Below are 22,155 nucleotides of genomic sequence, written 5' to 3' on the forward strand. Positions count from 1 at the left end.
TGGACCACAAGCTAAATATGAGTCAACAGTGTGATGCTGTTGCAAAAAAAGCAAACATGATTCTGGGATGTATTAACAGGTGTGTTGTGAGCAAGACACGAGAAGTCATTCTTCCGCTCTACTCTGCTCTGGTTAGGCCTCAGTGGAGTATTGTGTCCAGTTCTGGGCACCGCATTTCAAGAAAGATGTGGAGAAATTGGAGAGGGTCCAGAGAAGAGCAACAGGAATGATTAAAGGTCTTGAGAACATGACCTATGAAGGAAGGCTGAAAGAATTGGGTTTGTTTAGTTTGGAAAAGAGAAGACTGAGAGGGGACATGATAGCAGTTTTCAGGTATCTAAAAGGGTGTCATAAGGAGGAGGGAGAAAACTTGTTCACCTTAGCCTCTAAGGATAGAACAAGAAGCAATGGGCTTAAACTGCAGCAAGGGAGGTCTAGGTTGGACATTAGGAAAAAGTTCCTGTCAGGGTGGTTAAACACTGGAATAAATTGCCTAGGGAGGTTGTGGAATCTCCATCTCTGGAGATATTTAAGAGTAGGTTAGATAAATGTCTATCAGGGATGGTCTAGACAGTATTTGGTCCTGCCATGCGGGCAGGGGACTGGACTCGATGACCTCTCGAGGTCCCTTCCAGTCCTAGAATCTATGATTATGTAGTGTTATTTTGACAAATAAAATTTGCAGACTTTGTAAATATCGTACGCAGAATTTTTAAATGTTTTGGCACAGAATGCCCCCTGGAGTAACGTGCACCTCACGCACAGTTGGAGATTTCCCCCTCCACAGTACCTGTTGGGGCAGCTTGAGCGCCCTCTTGTGCCTCACACCACTGCATGCAGCTATAGAGGACCACACTGCCCCCAACCCCCCTCAGTTCCTTTCTCCCCGGGAAAGACTCCGACTGAGAGGGGAAGGAGGCAAGCTGTGGAATGGGCATGTGCAACACGTCTCGAAGAACAACCATGATGGAAAGGTAGGGACCTGTTTTTTCTTCAAGTGATTGCTCACGTCCATTTCACTGTAGGTGACTCTCACGTGGTTTGAGCTGGAGGTGGGCTTGGAATCTACTCAAAGACTGTAGGAGCACTTGTCCAAATCTGGCATTGCCTCTAGATTGATGGGAGATGGCAGAGTGAGAGGCAAACGTATGGCGTGCTGACCAGGTTGCCAACCTACAAGTATCAGAATGTGAATACAAGCCAGAAAGACAGCAAAAGCTGCCTGTGACCTGGTCAAGTGAGCCATCACTTCACCTGATGTTCCACCTCTGAGTAATCAGTGGCATAAATGAATGCAGGCAGAGACCCTCTGGGTGGCCCTTTACTCTGCCTGACACTGTGACGAAGAGTAGAGATCTAGTCCAATCCAATAAAAAGCCAAAGCTCTTCTAACGTCTAGAGTATGGAGCTTTTCTTCCCCTCTACTCAACTGGGGCTTTGGAAAGAAAGTAAGGAAATAAATCGTTTGATTCATGTGAAATTCGGAAACCACTTCAGACAGGAATTTAGGGTGCAGTCAAAGGAAAACCTAGTCCCCAAGGAAAGTTGTACAGAGAGACTGATACTAAATCTTACAGCTCTCCATTTCTCCTGGCCAAGGTTATAGCAACCAGAAAACCCACTTTCATAGACAGATATAAAAGACAGCAAGTTGCTAGTGGCTTAAACGGGGGGACCCATCAACTTTGCTAGCACTAAATTTAAACTCTACTGTGGAACTGGGCTATGACACCTGTGGGTACAATCTGTGCAAACCTCTTAGAAATCTGATGGACATAGGGTTTGAAAAAGTTGATTGGTTATCCATAGGAGGGTGGAAAGTTGAGATAGCCGCCAGGTGGATGCTGATGGAACTAAGAGCTAACCTTCCCGGTTCAGAAACAAAAGACAGTCCACGATAATGGCAATTTAGAACTTGAGATAGGAGGCGTGCCTCTTTGTATGGCCCAGACAGAGAACCTCTTCCATTTATCAAGGTTACTCAACGTACTGGAAGGCTTCCTGCACCCCCAGAGAGCAAACTCGTTTGGGGTAGTCATCCATGAAGCATCCAAGCAGTCAGGTGCAGGGCTTGAAGGCTGGGATGAAGGAAGTGGCCGTGGCTCTGGGAGATCACATTCACATCTCTTGGGAGTAGCAGCGGAGGTCTGATCAGTGGTTTTCAATTCTACTAGCCCCAGTGTTGACAGGGCCATGCAGGGGCTCTTAGAATAAGGTGAGCGGAATCTTGCTTGACTTCAGATAGGACTTTGGGCAGGAGCGGAACTGGTGGGAAGGCATACAGCAGACCTCTCGACTGGGCCAGGAGGAAAGAGTCTGTCAGTGAACCTGGGCTGTGACCCACTTGGGAACAACAAAGATGACTTTTTTGTTTTCTCTTGTTGCAACCATATTGAGGAATTCCCCACCGCTGGAAAATGGACCTGGACACATCTGGTTGAAGAGACCCCTCGTGGTGACCTGCAAACGACCTGCTCAGGTGGTCAGCCAGACGGTTCGAACTCCCAGAAGGTAAGCAGCTTTCAGACTGATGGAACTGGTGATGCAGAAATCCCAAAGGAGGATCGCCTCCTGGCATAACTTTGACAAAACCTCCTTCTACCCCCCTCCCCACATTGCTTGTTTACATAGAACATGGCTGCTGTGTTGTCCATGAGTAACAACAAATTCCACCCCGATATGCAGAAGGAATGCCACGGAAGCCAAAGAGATGGCCAAGAGCTCCTTGATATTTATATGGAGACTTAGATCCTGGGGAGACCAAAGGCCCTGAGTCTGACAAGGACCTAAGTGGCTCCCCAACCTAGATCTGATGCATCTGTGACTAGGTTGAGAGTCTGTAGTGGAGGGGCAAAGGGAACTCCTTGCATGTTCTACCCACTAGTACAGGGAGGACAAGACCCAAGCAGGCCTATATAATGATGAGCTGATGAGTACACCATGGCTAGCCAACCCTGTAGTGCTCTGGAGGTGCAGTCTGACATGCCACATCATATAAGTGCATATGCGTCCTAGAAGACTGAGGCTGTTCTGAACCGTGGTGACAGTGCACCTCTAGATCTAGAGCAACAACCCACTTTGTCTGGAACCCTGGCTCTGGCAGGAAAGCCTGGCCTTGCTAGAGTCCAGGACCCCCCCCAACAAATTCTGTTCTTTGAACAGGAGTCAGAATGGATTTCTCTGTACTGATTAGGAGCTCCAGCACATCGGAAGTGGTACAAATAGTGGCTACACTGGAGAGTACCTGAGATCTGGACCAGACAGTCGTCCAGGTAAGGAATTACGTGGACTCCTGACCTTTGCAGGAATGTCGCTGCTACAGCCATGCATTTCATGAATATCCAAGGGGCTACTGACAGTCCAAAAGGCAGTACTGCAAATTGGTAGGAGAATCGGTTGAACATGAACCTCAGAAATTTTCAGGGGCTCTGGTGAATTGCTATGTGAAAATAATAGGGCTGACAAGCGATTAAAAAAATTAATCGCACCACCATTTATTTAAATATTTTTGGAAGTTTTCTACATTTTCAAATATATTGATTTCGATTACAACACAGAATACAAAGTGTACATTGCTCACTTTATGTTTATTTTTTATTACAAATATTTGCACTGTAATAAACAAAAGAAATAGTATACCGTATATACTCGTTCATTAGCCCATTCGTTTATAAGCCGACCCCCTAAGATGGTTAGGTAAAAATAGCAAAAACTGTATGACCCTTTCATAAGCCGACTCTATATTTCAGGGGTTGGCAAAAACTTTGGCTCCTGGCCCATTAGGGTAAGCTGCTAGCAGGCCTGGACATTTTGTTTACCTGGAGCATTCACAGGCACGGAGCCTCTCAGCTCCCAGTGGCTGCAGTTCACCGTTCCCAGCCAATAGGAGCTGTGGGAAGTGGCGCCACTTCCCACAGCTCCCATTGGCTAGGAACGGCAAACCACGGCCACAGGGAGCTGAGGGGCTCCATGCCTGCAGACGCTCCAGGTAAACAAAACAACAATAGATTAGATATTCAATTCAATGATTCCATAGAGTTTAAAATCATCAAATTTTGGTGTAGACCCGTTTATAAGCCGACCCCCGCTCTTTGATGCGTCACTTTTTTACCAAAAATATTCAGCTTATGAACGAGTATATATGGTATTTCAATTCACCTAATACAAGTACTGTAGTGCAATCTTTTTATCATGAAAGCTGAACTTACAAATGTAGAATTATGTACAAAAAAAATAACTGAGTTCAAAAATAAAATAATCTAAAACTTTAGAGCCTATAAGTCCACTCAGTCCTACTTCTTGTTCAGCCAATCGCTCAGACAAACAAGTTCGGTTACATTTGCAGGAGATAATGCTGACTGCTTCTTGTTTACAACGTCACCTGAAAGTGAGAACAGGCGTTCGCATGGCACTGTTGTAACCAGCGTCGCAAGATATTTACATGCCAGATGCACTAAAGAGTCATATGTCCCTTCATGCTTCATCCACCATTCCAGAGGACATGCGTCCATGCAGATGACGGGTTCTGCTCGATAACAATCCAAAGCAGTGTGGACCGACCCATGTTCATTTTCATCATCTGCGTCAGATGCCACCAGCAGAAGGTTGATTTTCTTTTTTGGTGGTTCGGGTTTTGTAGTTTCCACGTCAAACTTCTGAAAGCATGCTCCACACCTTGTCCCACTCAGATTTTGGAAGGCACTTCTGATTCTTAAACCTTGGGTAGTGCGCTGTAGCTATTTTTAGAAATCTCACATTGGCACCTTCTTTGCATTTTGTCAAGTTTTCAGTGACAGTGTTCATAAATCAAACGTGCTGGGTCATCATCCGAGATTGCTATAACATGAAATATATGGCAGAATGCAGGTAAAATAGAACAGGATACATACAATTTTCCCCCAAGGAGTTCAGTCACAAATTTAATTAATGCACTATTTTTTTAACGAACATCATCAGCATGTCCTCCGGAATGGTGGCTGAAGCATGAAGGGGCATACGAATGTTTAGCATATCTGGCATGCAAATACCTTGCAATGACGGCTACAAAAGTGCCACACGAATGCCTGTTCTCACTTTCAGGTGACATTATAAATAAGAAGCAGGCAGCAGTATCTCCTGTAAATGGAGGGGGCAGGAGAGCTGATGGCCCATAAAGACCTGCCTCTGCACAGCTCCAGTAAACACTGTTCAGAATGCAGGGAGAAAGGACATTCCTGAAGTTAAAGCAAACAGAGACAAATGTGCTTATGCAGCTTTACCTTTCCCTTGTACAGAATGACTGGGCAGACAAATCGTCCTCTACATCTGGCCATTTTACTGCGGTTGATGAGGTCCTGCAGTTTGCTGACCTGCACAGTGCTCTCAAACCTATCAAACAGAGAGAAGAGTCCCCATTATCTCATATCATCATGGTGGCCACATTTCTGGCCACAATCTCAGCACCCACATCCCTTTAGCTGAAAAGCCAGCTATGAAGTCAAGGAGCCAGGGGACTCCTTGAGAAACTGCTTGGCTTGGAATCAGATGGATGTGCTCCCATCACCTAAGTCAATCTCTTGGTGCTGAAAAGCAACTGCCCGGTTTGCTCTTGAAGACACTCACTGCAGCAGTATTAGGGGTGTAGAAAGACTGTTGTCACATGCGACCAGGGCCGCCCAGAGGATTCAGGGGGCCTGGGGTCTTTGGCGGCGGGGGTCCTTCCGCTCCGGGTCTTCGGGGCACTTTGGCGGCGGGTCCTGGAGCGAGTGAAGGACCCGCCGCCGAATTGCCGCCAAAGACCCGGAGCAGAAGAAGCTCCGGGTCTTCGGCAGCGGGTCTTTCACTCGATCCGGGTGTGTTCGGCAGCACTGAAGGACCTGCCGACGAAGACCCGCCGAAAACTCTCGTGGGGGCCCCTGAAAACTCTCGTGGGGGCCCCTGCGGGGCCCAGGGTAAATTGCCCCATTTGCCCCCCCCTCTGGGCGGCCCTGCATGCGACACCCCCGGGGGTATATGCAAGGCTGTGAGGCACTTTGCTACCACCTGCCCTGAGTGTGAGACCATCTTGTCTGCATCTGCCAGGGGTTGGGTCTCTGACAACCCCAGGGACAGACAGCACTGCTGCCCCTCTACAGGTTAGCAATAGATACACTCCAAGTCCTCCAAACAGCCCCTGCTCCACCAGACACGCAATTACCAGAACCGCTGTTCTCAAAGGAACAGGCCACAACAGCTTATTAGCCCACCTTATATTACAGCTCCACTTTAAACAAATCTAAGTGGTGTGTGTTTAAAGAAAGCAAGTATATTTAGTTTATTTAGCAAAGAACAGAGATTCATGCAATAGAAAACAAATACAGAAGAACCTCAGAGTTACGAACACCAGAGTTATGAACTGAGCAGTCAACCACACACCTCATTTGGAACCGGAAGTAGAGACCAAAAAAAAAGCAAATAGATTACAGTACTGTGTTAAACTCTGAGGTTCTTCTGTATTGGAAACAAAAGGTTAATAGACAACAAACTCATACCACACTTTCTATGGTCTAAACTCACCTAACAAGTTCTCCTCCTGTCCAAAAACATTTCTCACCCAAAGTTCTTCGCAGCATTTTCAGACAAGCCTGGCTGAGATTCCCTTTTCATGAAGCAAACCCACTGTCAGTTTATTTCCTGGGTGAGGGATGCCAGGGCGTCTTTTTCCACCCCAAGAAATACCAGATCAAACATCTGACCTTCACCTGAAAACAGGGTCCCTCCCCTCACACCCCACTGTTTACCTCTCCCTGTTAACTTCCTTCTGAAATCTCCACAAGATCTTCATTAGCATTTGTCTTAGGATGCTAATAGACGTCTACTGTAACACACGGTACTCAGTGCTTAGCTAGGGCAATAAATGTCTACCACCTCTCCATTCTGAGAATTTACCATCTACCACCTCCTGTCTGGCAACGTTTTTCTCAAAGCATGCTACCTTTGAGTGACCTGCCTAGAATTACAAGGCCTTAAGGACATAATTTCCTGTATATACACATATCTTCTTACACATTAACTGCACATGCCTCTCGCAATGATTTCGCTGACCTTCCATGACATTCTCTGGGGGACTAGCAGGTAGACACCAAACCCAGGGGATGTCTGTAACCCTCAGGTACCCCTGGGCCCAATGTCAAAGAGGTCCCTGGGCAAGATCCTCCCGCTGCGAGCAGGCGGCAGTGAAGGGCTGGAAGCCCACCAAAGGAAACACTCCCCTGCCACTGGCTGCTAGTAACCTAGGCGTTCTGCTTCTGGCCCCCGAAGTCCCGCTCTGTCCCAATGCAGGCTAGTAATTTACACACCCCACCTTGTTACACTCGAGTGCCCAATCCCCTATCTTCTGGGCACCTGCAACGTGCACCGATCCACTGCCTCCATGGAAGCAGGCCTCCCTGCTCATTGGTTTCACCCCAGTGCAACTCTCTCCTTAGCACAAGGCACTTAGACATGTCTGTAGTGAAACCAAACCGATCGGTCTGTAACAGCGCTTGAGCTAGAGATTCCAATATAAATGAGTATAAGGATTTGGAAACGTAAGATTACAGGATAAACATAAGCTGCACTCTCTAGCCTATAATTATTACCAAGTTACTAACTTGTCTCAGAAGGTATTTCTCACCCAAGGTTGGTCTTTGCAGCACCTGTCCAGCTCAAGGTGGGACCCACTTTTCATGTCACCCCTCCACCCCTGCTCACAGAGTCTCCTCCTGTAATGGATAACTATGTGGGCCATTTCTTCTGTGCTTATACACTCACAAGCTATTGTTTCTTAGCCCAGGGCCCCCCCTCTTCCAAGAACTCTCCTGGGGTTCGTTTGTCTTTGTAAATCTCCAGCCTGTATCTAGTGCAGAGAGACGGTCTCCAGGGATGGTCATTATTCCAGTGTAGGCCTGCCCCATGAGAACAAAAGACCCTTGGCATGGCTACGGCTGGCCTGGGTCAGCTGACCAGGGCTCACACTGTGGGATTGTAAAATGGTAGTGTAGATTTTAGGATTTGGGCTGCAGCCCGAGCTCTGGGACCCCGTGAGGAGGCAGGGTACCAAAGGCTGCACTCCAGGCCAAGCCTGAACGTTTAGCCCCGTAGTCCAAGCCCCATGAGCCCGAGCGATCTGACCCGGGCCAGCCACGGCCGAGCCACAGGTCTTTTATTCCAGTGTAGACTTATTCATGCTGATTGGGCCAGCTCTCAAACTGCCCCTCCTCAGGTGACAGGTTTCTCTTCCGACAGATTTGGAACATGATATCCTACATGTTACACAACTCTACAATTGTTCTCCATACAAACACCTTGCACTAACCACTACAGTCAGCTAGTTCTTAGCTTTGGGCAGAGACCACACACGGCCCCTTTCAGTAGGGCATCAAGAAAATGGTCGGACCCAGATGTAATATACCTGCCAGGGCATACCTTGGCATGTTTGGGCAAGTCTGTTTCATACATGGCTACCAGAATAGCCTGCTATGAGACTGGCTGCAGCAGTATCAGGGTTCACTAGTAAATGATATGCCAATGCCTTGTAAAAAAATCCACTCTATTTTCACACTACTTTTTCTCAAAAGAAAATCCTCAACACCCACTGTTCAGGCTGCATTTATGTACACAGATCAAAAAATAGAGAACTCAGGCCTGAATGCTCACTGGACTTTAATGTTGATTATTTGTGCACGTACATTATAGCGTAATTAGACTTATCAACAGTCTAAAACTGGCTGGAAGTTGGAGTGCTAGGTAATTAGATTAATGAAGCATCTTGAGAAGCATCTCCACTGTCAAGGCTGCATTCAGCTATCCAATTAAAGCAAAACTGAAATCCCAAAAGTTTTAGGCCTGAAGACCACAAGCTAAACCTCTGTCACTTACGCCCACATATCAGTCCAGGGTTTATAAGACTATGAAGCTACTTCTCAGTGGGTTCTGGATGGCTCAAAACGATCCATGGGTAGAGTTTGTGGTCGGTATTTAAAATTTTCATATTCTTCTCATGGACACCTTTATTTCTGCTCTCCACTTCCAAAGAATCTTGATATGCTGAAGATTTTAAAGAATGAAAAAAAATCCAAGTAGTTGCCATTCTTTAATGGTTTGCATTCACAGCCATCTAGGGGAAGTTAGTAAAATGCCAACATGCAAAGTTGTACGTAACAGTGGGTAAGCCTGTGTGAACCTTTGTACAGGGAAAGGTTACCAAAAGATGCATCTGCCCAGAAGAGACTCTGCAGAGACGAGGTCCCTGCTTCAATAGATACTAGGAGCTCTGCAAGGCAAGCATCTTTTCATGTACCTCAGAGCGCGTTCCACTACTGCACACCGGAGGGGTACAGAGGGGAGAGCCTGATGGCAGAGAAGACTGTGCCCAATACACAGTTTAATGCCGACCCGATTTAAACCTGACAGTTAATAAAATTCCCAAAGTAAAAGCCTCTGTTACCTGATGGGTTGCAGAAGTAATATATAGCCTTTCTGCACAAGTATGCCACTACAGCATTTTCCATAACAAAAACGTAATCCTTAGAGGCTGGAAGCAATCAGTTAAAGTAACGTCCCTAAAATTCCCAATGTCTTTTATGGTTCCTATATATGGTTGGCAATACTGTCAAATGAAACATCACCTAACATAGTCGGACAGGCAGAGTCCAAGATGTATACATCAGCAGAAAGAACTCAAATGTGAAACTGCGGAACTATTAACTAAGGTTTGTAACCAGTCCTTTAAATCGGCTTCTGTACCCAACGACTGGAAGATAGCTAATGTAACACTGTGACGAACTGGGACTGTTCTTACTGTGGTCTGTGAATGCTGACAGGGGTGTGTGGCTAGGATAGTCTGCATTGGGGGATGGGAGACTGACCGAAGGAGAATACCTGAGCATGTAACATGAGAACCCAGGAGGGGGCTGGGGCAAGGTGACACCTTTGCCCGGGAAACTGAACAAAGGCTGTGGGAGGGGTCGCTGAAGGCAGAGTCTGAGGAGCTGGCTAGTGACCAGGGCTGGGAGGAGACGGGGCTCTGACCTCCCAGGGGGGCTAGGGTGCCCGGGGACCCCAAGATGGACCTAACTAAGGGGGTCCTGTTGTCTGTGCCTGCAAGACCTGTCTTGGACTGTATTCCTGTCGACTAAATAAACCTTCTGCTTTACTGGCTGGCTGAGAGTCATGGTGAATCGCAGGGAGCCGGGGGTGCAGGGCCCTGAGTCCCCCCACACTCCGTGACAAACACCAATATTTTAAAAGGGCTCTAGAGGTGATCCCGGCAATTACAGACCGGTAAGTCTAACGTCGGTACCGGGCAAATTAGTCGAAACAATAGTAAAGAATAAAATTGTCAGACACATAGAAGAACAAATTGTTGGGCAAAAGTCAACATGGTTTCTCTAAAGGGAAATCGTGTCTTACTAATCTATCAGAGTTCTTTGAAGGGGTCAACAAACATGTGGACAAGGGGGATCCAGTGGACACAGTGTACTTAGATTTCCAGAAAGCCTTTGACAAGGTCCCTCACCAAAGGCTCTTACGTAAATTAAGTTGTCATGGGATAAAAGGGAAGGTCCTTTCATGGATTGAGAACTGGTTAAAAGACAGGGAACAAAGGGTAGGAATTAATGGTAAATTCTCAGAATGGAGAGGGGTAACTAGTGGTGTTCCCCAAGGGTCAGTCCTAGGACCAATCCTATTCAACTTATTCATAAATGATCTGGAGAAAGGGGTAAAAAGTGAGGTGGCAAAGTTTGCAGATGATACTAAACTGCTCAAGATAGTTAAGACCAAAGCAGACTGTGAAGAACTTCAAAAAGATCTCACAAAACTAAGTGATTGGGCAACAAAATGGCAAATGAAATTTAATGTGGATAAATGTAAAGTAATGCACATTGGAAAAAATAACCCCAACTATACATACAATATGATGGGGGCTAATTTAGCTACAACAAATCAGGAAAAAGATCGTGGATAGTTCTCTGAAATTGTCCACGCAGTGTGCAGAGGCGGTCAAAAAAGCAAACAGGGTGTTAGGAATCATTAAAAAGGAGATAGAGAATAAGACAGAATATATTATTGCCCTTATATAAATCGATGGTACGCCCACATCTTGAATACTGCGTACAGATGTGGTCGCCTCATCAGATATACTGGCACTAAAAAAGGTTCAGAGAAGGGCAACTAAAATGATTAGGGGTTTGGAGAGGGTCCCATATGAGGAGAGATTAAAGAGGCTAGGACTTTTCAGCTTGGAAAAGAGGAGACTAAGAGGGGATATGATAGAGGTATATAAAATTATGAGTGATGTGGAGAAAGTAGATAAGGAAAAGTTATTTACTTATTCCCATAATACAAGAACTAGGGGTCACCAAATGAAATTAATAGGCAGCAGGTTTAAAACGAATAAAAGGAAGTTCTTCTTCACACAGCGCACAGTCAACTTGTGGAACTCCTTACCTGAGGAGGTTGTGAAGGCTAGGACTACAACAGCGTTTAAAAGAGAACTGGATAAATAATTGGAGGTTAAGTCTGTTAATGGATATTAGCCAGGATGGGTAAGGAATGGTGTCCCTAGCCTCTGTTTGTCAGAGGGTGGAGATGGATGGGAGGAGAGGGATTACTTGATCATTACCTGCTAGGTTCACTCCCTCTGGGCACCTGGCATTGGCCACTGTCGGTAGACAGGATACTGGGCTAGATGGACCTTTGGTCTGACCCAGTATGGCCGTTCTTATGTTCTTATACGTTAAAAGAGTTCATAGCGCCTTGTTTAAACTGGATGTGTAATGTGAAAATTCACATAGCCAGGAACTAATTTCACAGACCAAAAAAAGCTTTGTTCATGCAGAGCTCAGGTGCCTGGTGGTCTCTCATGCCCTTGCAGAACGTTGAGCTCAGCAAAACAAACTTCCAAAAACCAGGAAATACAGAGTTAAGGTAAATGCTTATGCAACCTTAACTCTGCCCCCACTGGAGCTGGCAGTGGCCACTGGCAGTTATCTGCATGCACTCCAGCTGCATTCACTGTGTTAGGTATAGGTATTAGATCGAAGAGCTGGGACTGTGATATGAGGTGATCTGGGGGGCAGTATGTGTGTGAATCCCTCTTCCTGACCCCCTCGTGTGGGTGGGGGAGACAGAGATGAAAGGAAAGAGACACGTGTACCTTGAGAGATCCAGTAAGCCTCGTGCACTGTACTATGTAAGTCATGGGCTTGGCAGCAGTTAGGTGGGAGAGGAGCATGGTCTGTGGGTTTCATGAAGGCTAAGTGAAAGTAGTGTTAGATGGCATTGTGCACACAAGGGTGACAGGGTTGTAACAATTAGCAAATATGGTGTACTGTCTGTGGAGTAGGCTGAGTATTTGAGCATAGGACAGGTGAGGTACCTGCTGCTCAGTACAGGGCAGAGGCAGATTCCAAGTATGTGTTATGAGCACATTGGGGCATTACCTCAATTAGGTAGAGTTAAGGTTGTGTGTCTACATTCACTCTGTATGTCCTGGTTTTCAGAGGTTTGAGATTTGCTCAACTCAATCTTCTGGAAGGGTACATCTGTTAGAGCCTCCAACTCCACAGCGTTTAGTCCCACTCATGTAGTTTCTGGGATAACCTCCAGCTTGCCTGACTTTAGGCACAAAGTTGAGGGGAGATGCCACAGCAGGTGACACTGCTCAGAACACCAGTGTCTCTTCACCAATTCTGTCCAATCAAGCACACTTGTCCCTGGAACTGCACCCACACCATCCCGTCCTGTACCTCAAAACAACCGCCCTTGGGCTAAATGAGATGTATAATATGCTGTTGTGGAAGGCCGAGGGCTTGCCTGAACTGGAGATTTTCTGCACTCTAATGTAAGTGCACTAGTGTAGCCCTCCAATCTAGGGCACAGCATTAATGGTGAGTGACTTGCACTAGGGTAGATCACTCTGGTGCAGCTAACCTACAGCCAGAGTTTGCCCCACTCAGCTCCACCAACACAAACATCCCACTGTCGACAAGCTCTCCTCCCTGGGAATCTTCCCCAGACACACACATTGCTGGGAGGCTAGAAAACCAGAACTGCCCTTCCACCTTGCTCCAGGAATTTCTTCAAAGCTTTTCCTGAAGTGCTGTTTGCCTGCTCCGTCTCTCTAAGAAGCAAAGGGGGGGAGGCGGAGAGTCTCGACTGCTGGGACCCAGCTCCTTGCCCATCCCGCTCCTCCAGTGAGGACAGGGCTGCATTGAAGGGCCAGGGTCAAGAGTGACAAAATGGAACCAAATTACTGCCATGTAAAATTCAAAAGGTCGTAGAGGAGTTTTTAAACTAAGGGCTGGGGAAAGCCGACCGGTACAGAGGAGCACACGGTTCAGACAGACACATCCTTTAGGGGAAGCTCTATTAATGGGAATTCTCCATAGTGTAGTAAAGAGGAGAGGATACAAGTTGATAGGATGGAACTGAAGAGAAACAGTCAAATGAAAAAGAGCCCCCTTCAATTACATCACAAAATAGCACACAACTAAAAAGGGACACATCTTATAAGTTCTTATATACAAATGCTAGAAGTCTAAATACTAATGTGGGTGAATTTGAGTGCCTGATATTAAACGAGGCAACATAGAAACTTGGTGAAATGATGATAATCAGTGGGACATGATAATACCAGGGAACAAAATATGTAGGAATGACAAAGCAGGTTGGACTTGTGCGGGAGTGGCACCATATGTGAAAGAAAGAGTCAAATATAGTAAAAATCTTAAATGAATCAAACTGTACCACAGAATCTCTCTGGATAGAAATTCCATGTTTGAATAATAAGAGTAGAGCAGTAGGAATATGCTACCGACCACCTGACCAGGATGGTGCTGGTGACTGTAAAATGGTCAGGGAGATTAGAGAGACTGTACAAACAGAAAACTCAAAATAGTGGGGGATTTCAGCTATCCCCATGTTGACAGGATACATGTCACCTCAGGACAGGATGCAGAAATAAACCTTCTAGACACCATTAATAATGGCTTCTTGGAGCAGCTAGTCCCGGAACCCACAAGGGGAGAGGCAATTCTTGATTTAGTCCTCAGTGGTGCACAGGACCTGGTTCAAGAGGTGAATGTAGCTGAACTGCTCAGTAATAGAGACCATCATGTAATTAAATTTAACATCCTTGTGAGTGGGAAAATACCAAAGAAGCACAGTAGCATTTAACTTCAGAAAGGGGAACTACAGTAGAATCTCAGAGGTACAAACTGCCCAGTCAATCACACACCTCATTTGGAACCAGAAGTACATCATCAGGCAGCAGCAGCAGCAGAGAGAGGGACAGACACAGACACACACACACACACACGGCAAATACAATACCATACTGTGGTAAACGTAAACTACTAAAAAAATAAAGGGAAAGCAGCATTTTTCTTCTTCATGGTAAAGTTTCAAAGCTGTATTATGTCAATTTTCAGTTGTAAACTTTTGAAAGAATCACCAAAATGTTTTGTTCAGAGTTACAAACAACCTCCATTCCTGAGGTGTTTGTAAGGTTCTACTGTATGCAAAAATGAGGCAGCTTATTAAATGGAAAGTGGACAAACACAAGAGCAAAATCCCTGCAAGCTACATGGAAACTGGAAACTTTTTAAAAACACCATAATAGAAGCTCAAATTAAATGTATACCCCACATTAAAAAACATAGCAGTAGGACCAAAACAGTGTCACTGTGGCTAAACAACAGAGCAAACAAGGTAGTTAGAGGCAAAAAGGCATCCTTTAAAAATTGGAAATCAAATCCTACTGAGGAAAATAGAAAGGAGCATAAACTCTGGCAAGTCAAGTGTAAATGTATAATTAGGCAGGCCAAAAAAGAACTCGAAGAGCAACTAGCAAAAGACAATACTAATATAAAAAAATTAAGCTGTCGTGGAATAAGAGGGAAGGTCCTCTCCTGGATCAGTAGCTGGTTAAAAGATAGGAAACAAAGGGTAAAATAGTGGTGTCCCCGAAGGGTCCGTACTGGGATCTGTCCTATTCAACATATTCATCATTGATCTGGAAAAAGGGGTAAACAGTAAGGTGGCAAAGTGTGCAGCTAATACAAAACTACTCAAGATCCATACAGATACAGACAGACATCATCTTCCTTTCCAAATGCAAACAGATGGACATCATACCAAAAGGACTAAAAAGGTAAAAAATCCATTACAATCATTACACTAATTGATTCCCCCCCCCCCCCCACGTTAAGTTCTCCTCACACCTTCTATGGGTCATCTCGATTATCACTTCAAAGTTTTTTCTTCTGCTGCTACTGATAGCTCATCTCAATTGATTGGCCTCTTACAATTGGTATGCGTACTTCCACCTTTTCATGTTCTCTGTATGTATAAATATCTTCTGTCTGTGTGTTTCACTCTATGCATCTGAAGAAGTGGGCTGTAGCCCACGAAAGCTTATGCTGAAATAAATTTGTTAGTCTCTAAGGTGCCACAAGTACTCCTGTTCTTTTTGCGGCTACAGACTAACACGGCTGCTACTTTGAAAACTACTCAAGATAGTTAAGTCCAAAGCAGACTGCGAAGAGTTACAAAGGGCCCTCACAAAACTAGGTGACTGGACATCAAAATGGCAGATGAAATTCAATGTTGATAAATGCAAAGTAATGCACATTGGAAAACATAATCCCAACTATCCATATAAAATGATGGGATCTAAATTAGCTGTGACCAGCTAATTTAATCATTGTGGATAGTTCTCTGAAAACATCCACTCAATGTGGAGCGGCAGTCAAAAAAGCGAACAGAATGTTGGGATTCATTAGGAAAGGGATAGATAAGACAGAAAATATCATATTGCCTCTATATAAATCCATGGAACGCTCACATCTTGAATACTGCATGCAGATGTGGTCGCCCCATCTCAAAAAAGCTATATTGGAATTGGAAAAGGTTCAGAAAAGGGCAACAAAAATTATTAGCAGTATGGAACAGCTTCCATATGAAGAGAGATTAAAAAGACTGGGACTGTTCAGTTTGGATAAGAGACAACTAAAGGGGGATATAATAAAGGTCTATAAAATCATAAATGGTGTGGAGAAAGTTAATAGGGAAGTGCTATTTACCCCTTATCATAATACAAGAACCAGGGGACACCCAATGAAATTAATAGACAGCAGGTTTAAAACAAACACAAGGCAGTACTTCTCCGCACAACACATAGTCAACCTGAGGAACTTGTTGCCAGGGGATGTTGTGAAGGCCAAAAGCACAACTGGGTTCAAAAATGAACTGGATAAGTTCATGAAGGATAGGTTCATCAATGGCTATTAGCTAAGATGGTCAGGGTGTCACGGAGTGTGGGGAAGTCAGGGTCCTGCACTCCCCACTTCCTGCGATTCACCGTGACTCTCAGCCAGCCAGTAAAACAGAAGGTTTATTAGACGACAGGAACACAGTCCCAAGCCGGGCTTGTGGGTACAACCAGGACCCCTCAGCCAGGTCCCTCTGGGGTGCAAGGATCTTAGACCCCAGACTTGGGTTCCCTGCCTCTTCCCAGCCAGCCCAAAACTGAAACCAAAAAAACCCCTTCCAGCAGGCTCTCTCCCCCTCTCCCTTTGTCGAGTTTCCCGGGAAAAGGTGTCGACTCCCCACCCCCTTCCTGGCTCAGGTACCGTCCCTCACCTGAAGTCATCCCCTGCTCTCCCATCCCCCGCTCTCCCATCCCCCATGCAGACAGTTCCAGCAAAACTAAAAGACATTCCCAGGTCAATCCACCCCGCTCCCTACTGCGTCACACAGGGATGCAACCCCATGCTTGGGTGCCCCTAGCCTCTGTTTGCCAGAAGCTGGGAATGGGTGACAGGGGATGGATCACTTGATGATTGCCTGCTGTATTCATTTCCTCTGAAGCACCTGGCATTGGCCACTGCGGGAAGACAGGATACTGGGCTAGATGGACCATTGGTCTGACCCAGTATGTCCGTTCGTATGTTCTTAGGAGGGGATTCTGTCCAGCAGGGAAAGCGGATGGGGGCTGTCTCTCTCCCCCACTCAGCTGCTGAGACCCTGGGCCCTGCCGATCTTGCTCCCCCACAACGCAGCAGCAGCTGCTAACTGGGAGTTCCCCTCCTCTGAGTATGTGTACTGTGTCAGCTAGTGGGGACTCTGAGGTGGAGAGCCAGGTGCGAGGAGATCCAATACTGGCAAAATTTGGGTTAAAAAGAATAAAACCCGAACAGTTGCTTTTTTAAAACCCAGCAATTTTTCAGGGAAATTCAGTCAAACACAGACTTAAATATTCTCCATGGTATTCTCTCTCTCATTCCTCATGCACCTGAACATTGTTTGCAGCTGCACATTTGAGAGAAGTCAATGAAGATGTCGGCTCAAGGATGCCCAAGTCCCTTTCTAAGGTCTGGCCCACACCAAAAACTAGGTCAGCCTTGCTACGTCGCAATGTAGTTAGTTGGACCTAACCCCTGGTGTATACGCAGCACAGCCAACAGAAGGATTCTTCCCTCAACCTCACTACCACCTCCCAGAGAGGTGGCTTATCCACCTCAACAGAAAAATCCCTTCCACCACTGAAGGAAGTGTCTACACTATGCACTACAGTGACAGCTGCTGTAGCTGTGCCACTGTAGTGTAGACATGGCCTAAATTGAGAGTTAATTTAGAACCTTGGAAGCTGTCTGGGTAATTAAATTTTTCCCTCCTCTGTGCAACACTCTGCATTTATCAACACTAAAATTTCATTTGCCATTATCAGAGGGGTAGCCGTGTTAGTCTGGATCCGTAAAAAGCAACAGAGAGTCCTGTGGCACCTTTAAGACTAACAGATGTATTGGAGCATAAGCTTTCGTGGGTGAATGCCCACTTCATCAGACGCAAGTAATGGAAATTTCCAGAGGCAGGTATAAATCAGTATGGAGATAACGAGGTTAGTTCAATCAGGGATCTCCATACTGATTTATACCTGCCTCTGGAAATTTCCATTACTTGCGTCTGATGAAGTGGGCATTCACCCACGAAAGCTTATGCTCCAATACATCTGTTAGTCTTAAAGGTGCCACAGGACTCTCTGTTGCTATTTGCCATTATGTTGCCCATTCATCTAGTTTGGTTAGGTCCCTCTGAAGTTCCTCAGTCCTCTCCTGATTTGTCTAACCTAATAACTTATCTGCAAGTTGCTGTCTCACGGCTCACCTCCCTTTTCAGATCATTCATATAATAAACCCCAAACCTAACACAGAACCTTGAGACCTCAACTGTTAAACTTTTGCCAGGAAGTAAAATTGACCTTTATTTTCTTTTCCTAGTTTTTGATCCATGACAGTACTTGATACTTCGCCTCTCCCCCTGTGACTATTTAGTTTCTTCAACAGTCTCTTGTGAGGGGCCTTGTCAAAGCCTTTTTAAAAGTTTAAATAAGTTATGTCAAGCTAGACCACCATACAATATAAACTTTAAAACATTTGTGTAAGACTTTAGTCCGAAAGTTTCCAACCAAGTACAATAATGTTACTGATGTGGAAAGATTCTGTATTTTGTTCTTAAACATAAATACATGGAGACAATAGGGTACAACACTAGAGACATGAGCATTCTGGGCACAATCCAGACAAGAATTTAAGCATGTGCTTAACTTCAGACATGCAAATAGTTCCACTGAAATCAATGGAGCGACTCACATGCTTAAGCACGTACTTAATTTTTAAGCGCTTTGCTGGATTTGTGTCAGCTTGCATCAAACTCTTTGCTCAGCAAGTGAAATGCTTCCTCCACTGTGTGTTTAACTGCACCACTCAGTGTTACAGTCCGGTTTTTCTTTGTTTAGAAAAGAATAAAAATAAAGGTAAGAGGAGATAATAACTTAAAACAAATCTAAGGGCAAATAGGTGGCCTGTGTATAAAGTACAAGCACAGACTATCTACAATACTCAGGGAGATGTGTGCAAGGGGGGAGACAGTGGCGCAGATTCTCACCTGCACCAAGACTGACAGAGTACAGGAGAGCACAGTGGGCGGCTGGTTACAGCTCCGTTATCTGGACCGGGCCTGACATAAGTTACAGCAATGTAGGGGCTGCTCTGATGGTAGGCAGTTGAATGCACCATGGTCCAGGTCTTAACCCTTCAGTTGGGGTCTGTCAGCTCTGCTATGGGAGCCAACTATGCTGGTTTAATGGCTGCTGGGGACAGGAGTAGCACGAATTTGGCCCTCTTCTCATAGCTCAGCTTTGAATCACTGAGTGTGGGGGGGTGCATCTATTGTTTGATCAGAGGTGTAAACAGATTTGAGACAAACGTAGATTGTATGTTTACATGTGGAATTAACTGTCAGGAAATCCTAAATCAACCGTTGCAAGACTCTATAGTGGCACAATCTCCATTCTGCCACAGGAGACTATGAAACTAAGAATCAAGTAAAAGTTTTGTGCATGCATGTACTAAAGTGAATAAAGATTGATTTTTAATATTCTTTTATTTCTACTTATATACAACGCCTCACAAAGGGCTGAGTGGACTTCTAAATTTGCAAAGAAAATGTACTGTTTTGTTTTCAAAACAATAAGCTAAAGTTTCAGACCAGAAAGTCAGTAAATCAGGCAAAAGCTAACTTATAACTTTTGCAAAGCACAACCAGTCTATTCTATCCATTCAACAGTGGTCACTTGCCAAACTTTCTATGCAGGCACAGTGCCTCTCAGGAAGTGCTCACATCCAGACTTAATAGAGCTCTCTTGCACATGTCACACACATGCTATTCAAAAGCTTTATAACTTAAGTCAAAACCAATGGTTTCCAACATATAGTAAGCTGATTCACTAATATGTTGCAAATAAAAGCACGGAGTTTGGGTTGTTATATGTGGCTCATGTGTGTCTAAATTAGCGTCTCCAATCCACGAATCCCAGAAGCCGAACAAGTTTTATCAGCAAATGATTGTCCAAAAACACATTATAAAAGTTTGAGACATTTTCATGTTTGAAAATTTTCAGTCATCTGATGAGGCAGCACAAATACCATGGAACTTAAATCACCAGCCATAACAAACCTACTGCACATACGAAGAGAGCAGCTTGCTGACTGCCTGAAAGCAATTCACACTTTGGGACCTCAGAGCCTAACCGTGCTCGGTGATGAGATCTGACACGATCTCAGCCCAAAGTACAGTCCAAAGTACAATGAGTTTCTTACTCACACAGTCAGTGGCACAACACAGCTCAGAGCATGCTCATCCCTTGCTCCTACTCTTTACCTCAGCCTCATCCCCAAAAATAGGGTCAAAAGTCCAGTAACATTTATTGAACACCAAGACTGCATTCATCCCTATACAAATATGAAGGATGCTGCCATACCTATACCAGACAGTGTAACGTGAAAAAATTAGCCCACCCATAACTGTTATGCACCTAAAGCTGCCTTGCAACATATTCTGTTTTTCCCATCCAGCAAACTGAAGAAATTTAGCTTATTTCTTCTCTTGCAGAAAAGCCCAAGAGTTTGAGGCAGCAGCTGTTCTGAAAGTACCAGAAAGACGGCAAAGCTCCACAAGATTAGGGACTAGAACAAAGTATCCTAATAGCACTGCCAGCTTTACACTAAGGTGCAGAGACAGAGGACAAAAGTAACCTAGCGGGTGACCTGTCTAGCTAAAAATAGGGAGTTCATGCATCCAGTAGGCAGTGCAGGCACAACTATAGCTCTGCAAAGAGTGCATTTCCAGTTTTCTCATGCTTCTTAAGAGCCCAGTCATGCAGGGAAGATGAGAAGACTAGCTAGCCCTCTGTGGAAATGCCACCTGTTGGAGCTATTCAACCTGGAACCACAGTTGTGTGTCTTGCAGGTGAGACAGGGCTTGGGCAGTTTTGTATGGCTCTCCTGCAGCCAGCTCTCCTGACAGGAAGGAGGGAGGCGGGGCAGGAATTACTTACATGTTCCGCTCCCTGTCAATGCTCTCGTACTCTAGGAAGACGATCTGCCGGGGATAGTGGCCACAAATTTCCCCATTCACATTCTGGATCAGGCTGTAGCAATAGTCCCTGCCAAACAGCTCCAGGCAGTGCTTCTCAATCCTCTCCACCTGAAAGACAGCCAAATTTACAGCTCAGGGGCTGGAGCTCAGGCACAGGACACCTCTGCTATCCTCCCCACCACAGGCCTTGCCCTAGCCAATAGGGGGCTGGCGGGGCTTGGCCCAGCTAGAGGCGAGGTGTCTTTCAGGGCTCGCCCAGCCAGAAGGGGGAGAGGGTGTCAGGGGATCTCAGACCAGGGAAACCGGGGGGGGGGGTGTCCCGCGGGTATGTCTCGGCACAGCCGGGAAAGGAGGGGGGGCTCCCAGGGGCTGAGCAGGAAACGGGACGTGTCTCGGAGCCCGGCTGAGGGGTCTCTCGGGGGTCTCAGCGCGACCCGGGGGGGCGGGGTTCTCAGGTGCCGGCAGGGGAGGGGAGAGCGGGGCCTCCCGCGGGCTGGGGGCGGGCGGCGGGTTCCGCGGGGGGTTGGCCTCAGCCTCTCACCTTCGCGCTGCTCCCGGCCCCGCCGCCGCCCCCGTCCTTGGCCCGATACTGCGCCCGAGAGAACTCGAGCAGCAGCTCGGCCAGAGCCCGCTCCCCGGTGCCCGCCTGGGGGCAGCCCCGGGCCCCCGCCATCCCCGCCCGCTCACGGCTCCCGGCCCATCGCGGCCCCGCACTCGGCCACCCGGCTGCTTCCGTTCCCCACTTCCGGGGCCGCGGCGCGCACCGGAAATTCGCAGTAGGCCCAGCCAATCCGCTGCCTAGAGGGGACACGGAGGCACCATCCCTTCCGGGCGCGGGCGTGACGTCATCACATCGCGCCGCCGCGACTCGAGCACGTCGCTCCCGCTATAGCCGCGCACGCGCCCGGCTGGGTCCCCGCGTGGCCTCTGAGCAGATTCCTTCTGCTCCGCCCCCGCCTGCGCGAACCCCCCCAGCCCGGCCCCGCCCCTGGGCCCCGCGGCTCGGGCGTGGCCGGGCTCTCGCCCCGGGGGACTGGCTGGACGCAGCCCCGGCCCGGCCCGCACCCGGGGGCGGCCCCAGTTACTCCGCGCACAATATTTTAATATTTTGCAAATCTTATTTGTGAAATCACCGGGGCGGCTGCAGCCCGGCACTGGGGCGCCCAGGCCCCTGGCTGCACCGAGGTGGGAGATCGCTGTGCAGCTCCCCCCCCC

The 22,155-nt window shown here is 46.7% G+C and overlaps 1 protein-coding gene across 2 annotated transcripts in view; it reads right to left on the minus strand.

Moving 5' to 3' along the window:
• The window catches only part of MTMR14 (myotubularin related protein 14), a 65,687-nt gene extending 44,074 nt beyond the window's left edge, over positions 1-21,613 (minus strand). For both annotated transcript variants that reach the window (XM_065408706.1, XM_065408705.1), the window contains exons 1-3: positions 21,482-21,613; positions 20,900-21,048; positions 5,259-5,367 (exon numbers count right to left, since the gene is read on the minus strand). In XM_065408706.1, coding sequence (XP_065264778.1) covers positions 5,259-5,367; positions 20,900-21,048; positions 21,482-21,613 — 390 coding nt within the window. The remainder of the gene's footprint in view (positions 1-5,258; positions 5,368-20,899; positions 21,049-21,481) is intronic.
• Between the last annotated feature and the right edge of the window lie 542 nt (positions 21,614-22,155).

Source organism: Emys orbicularis, chromosome 7 (genome assembly GCF_028017835.1).
Source record: "Emys orbicularis isolate rEmyOrb1 chromosome 7, rEmyOrb1.hap1, whole genome shotgun sequence".
In the NCBI taxonomy this organism is placed as follows: domain Eukaryota; kingdom Metazoa; phylum Chordata; order Testudines; family Emydidae; genus Emys; species Emys orbicularis.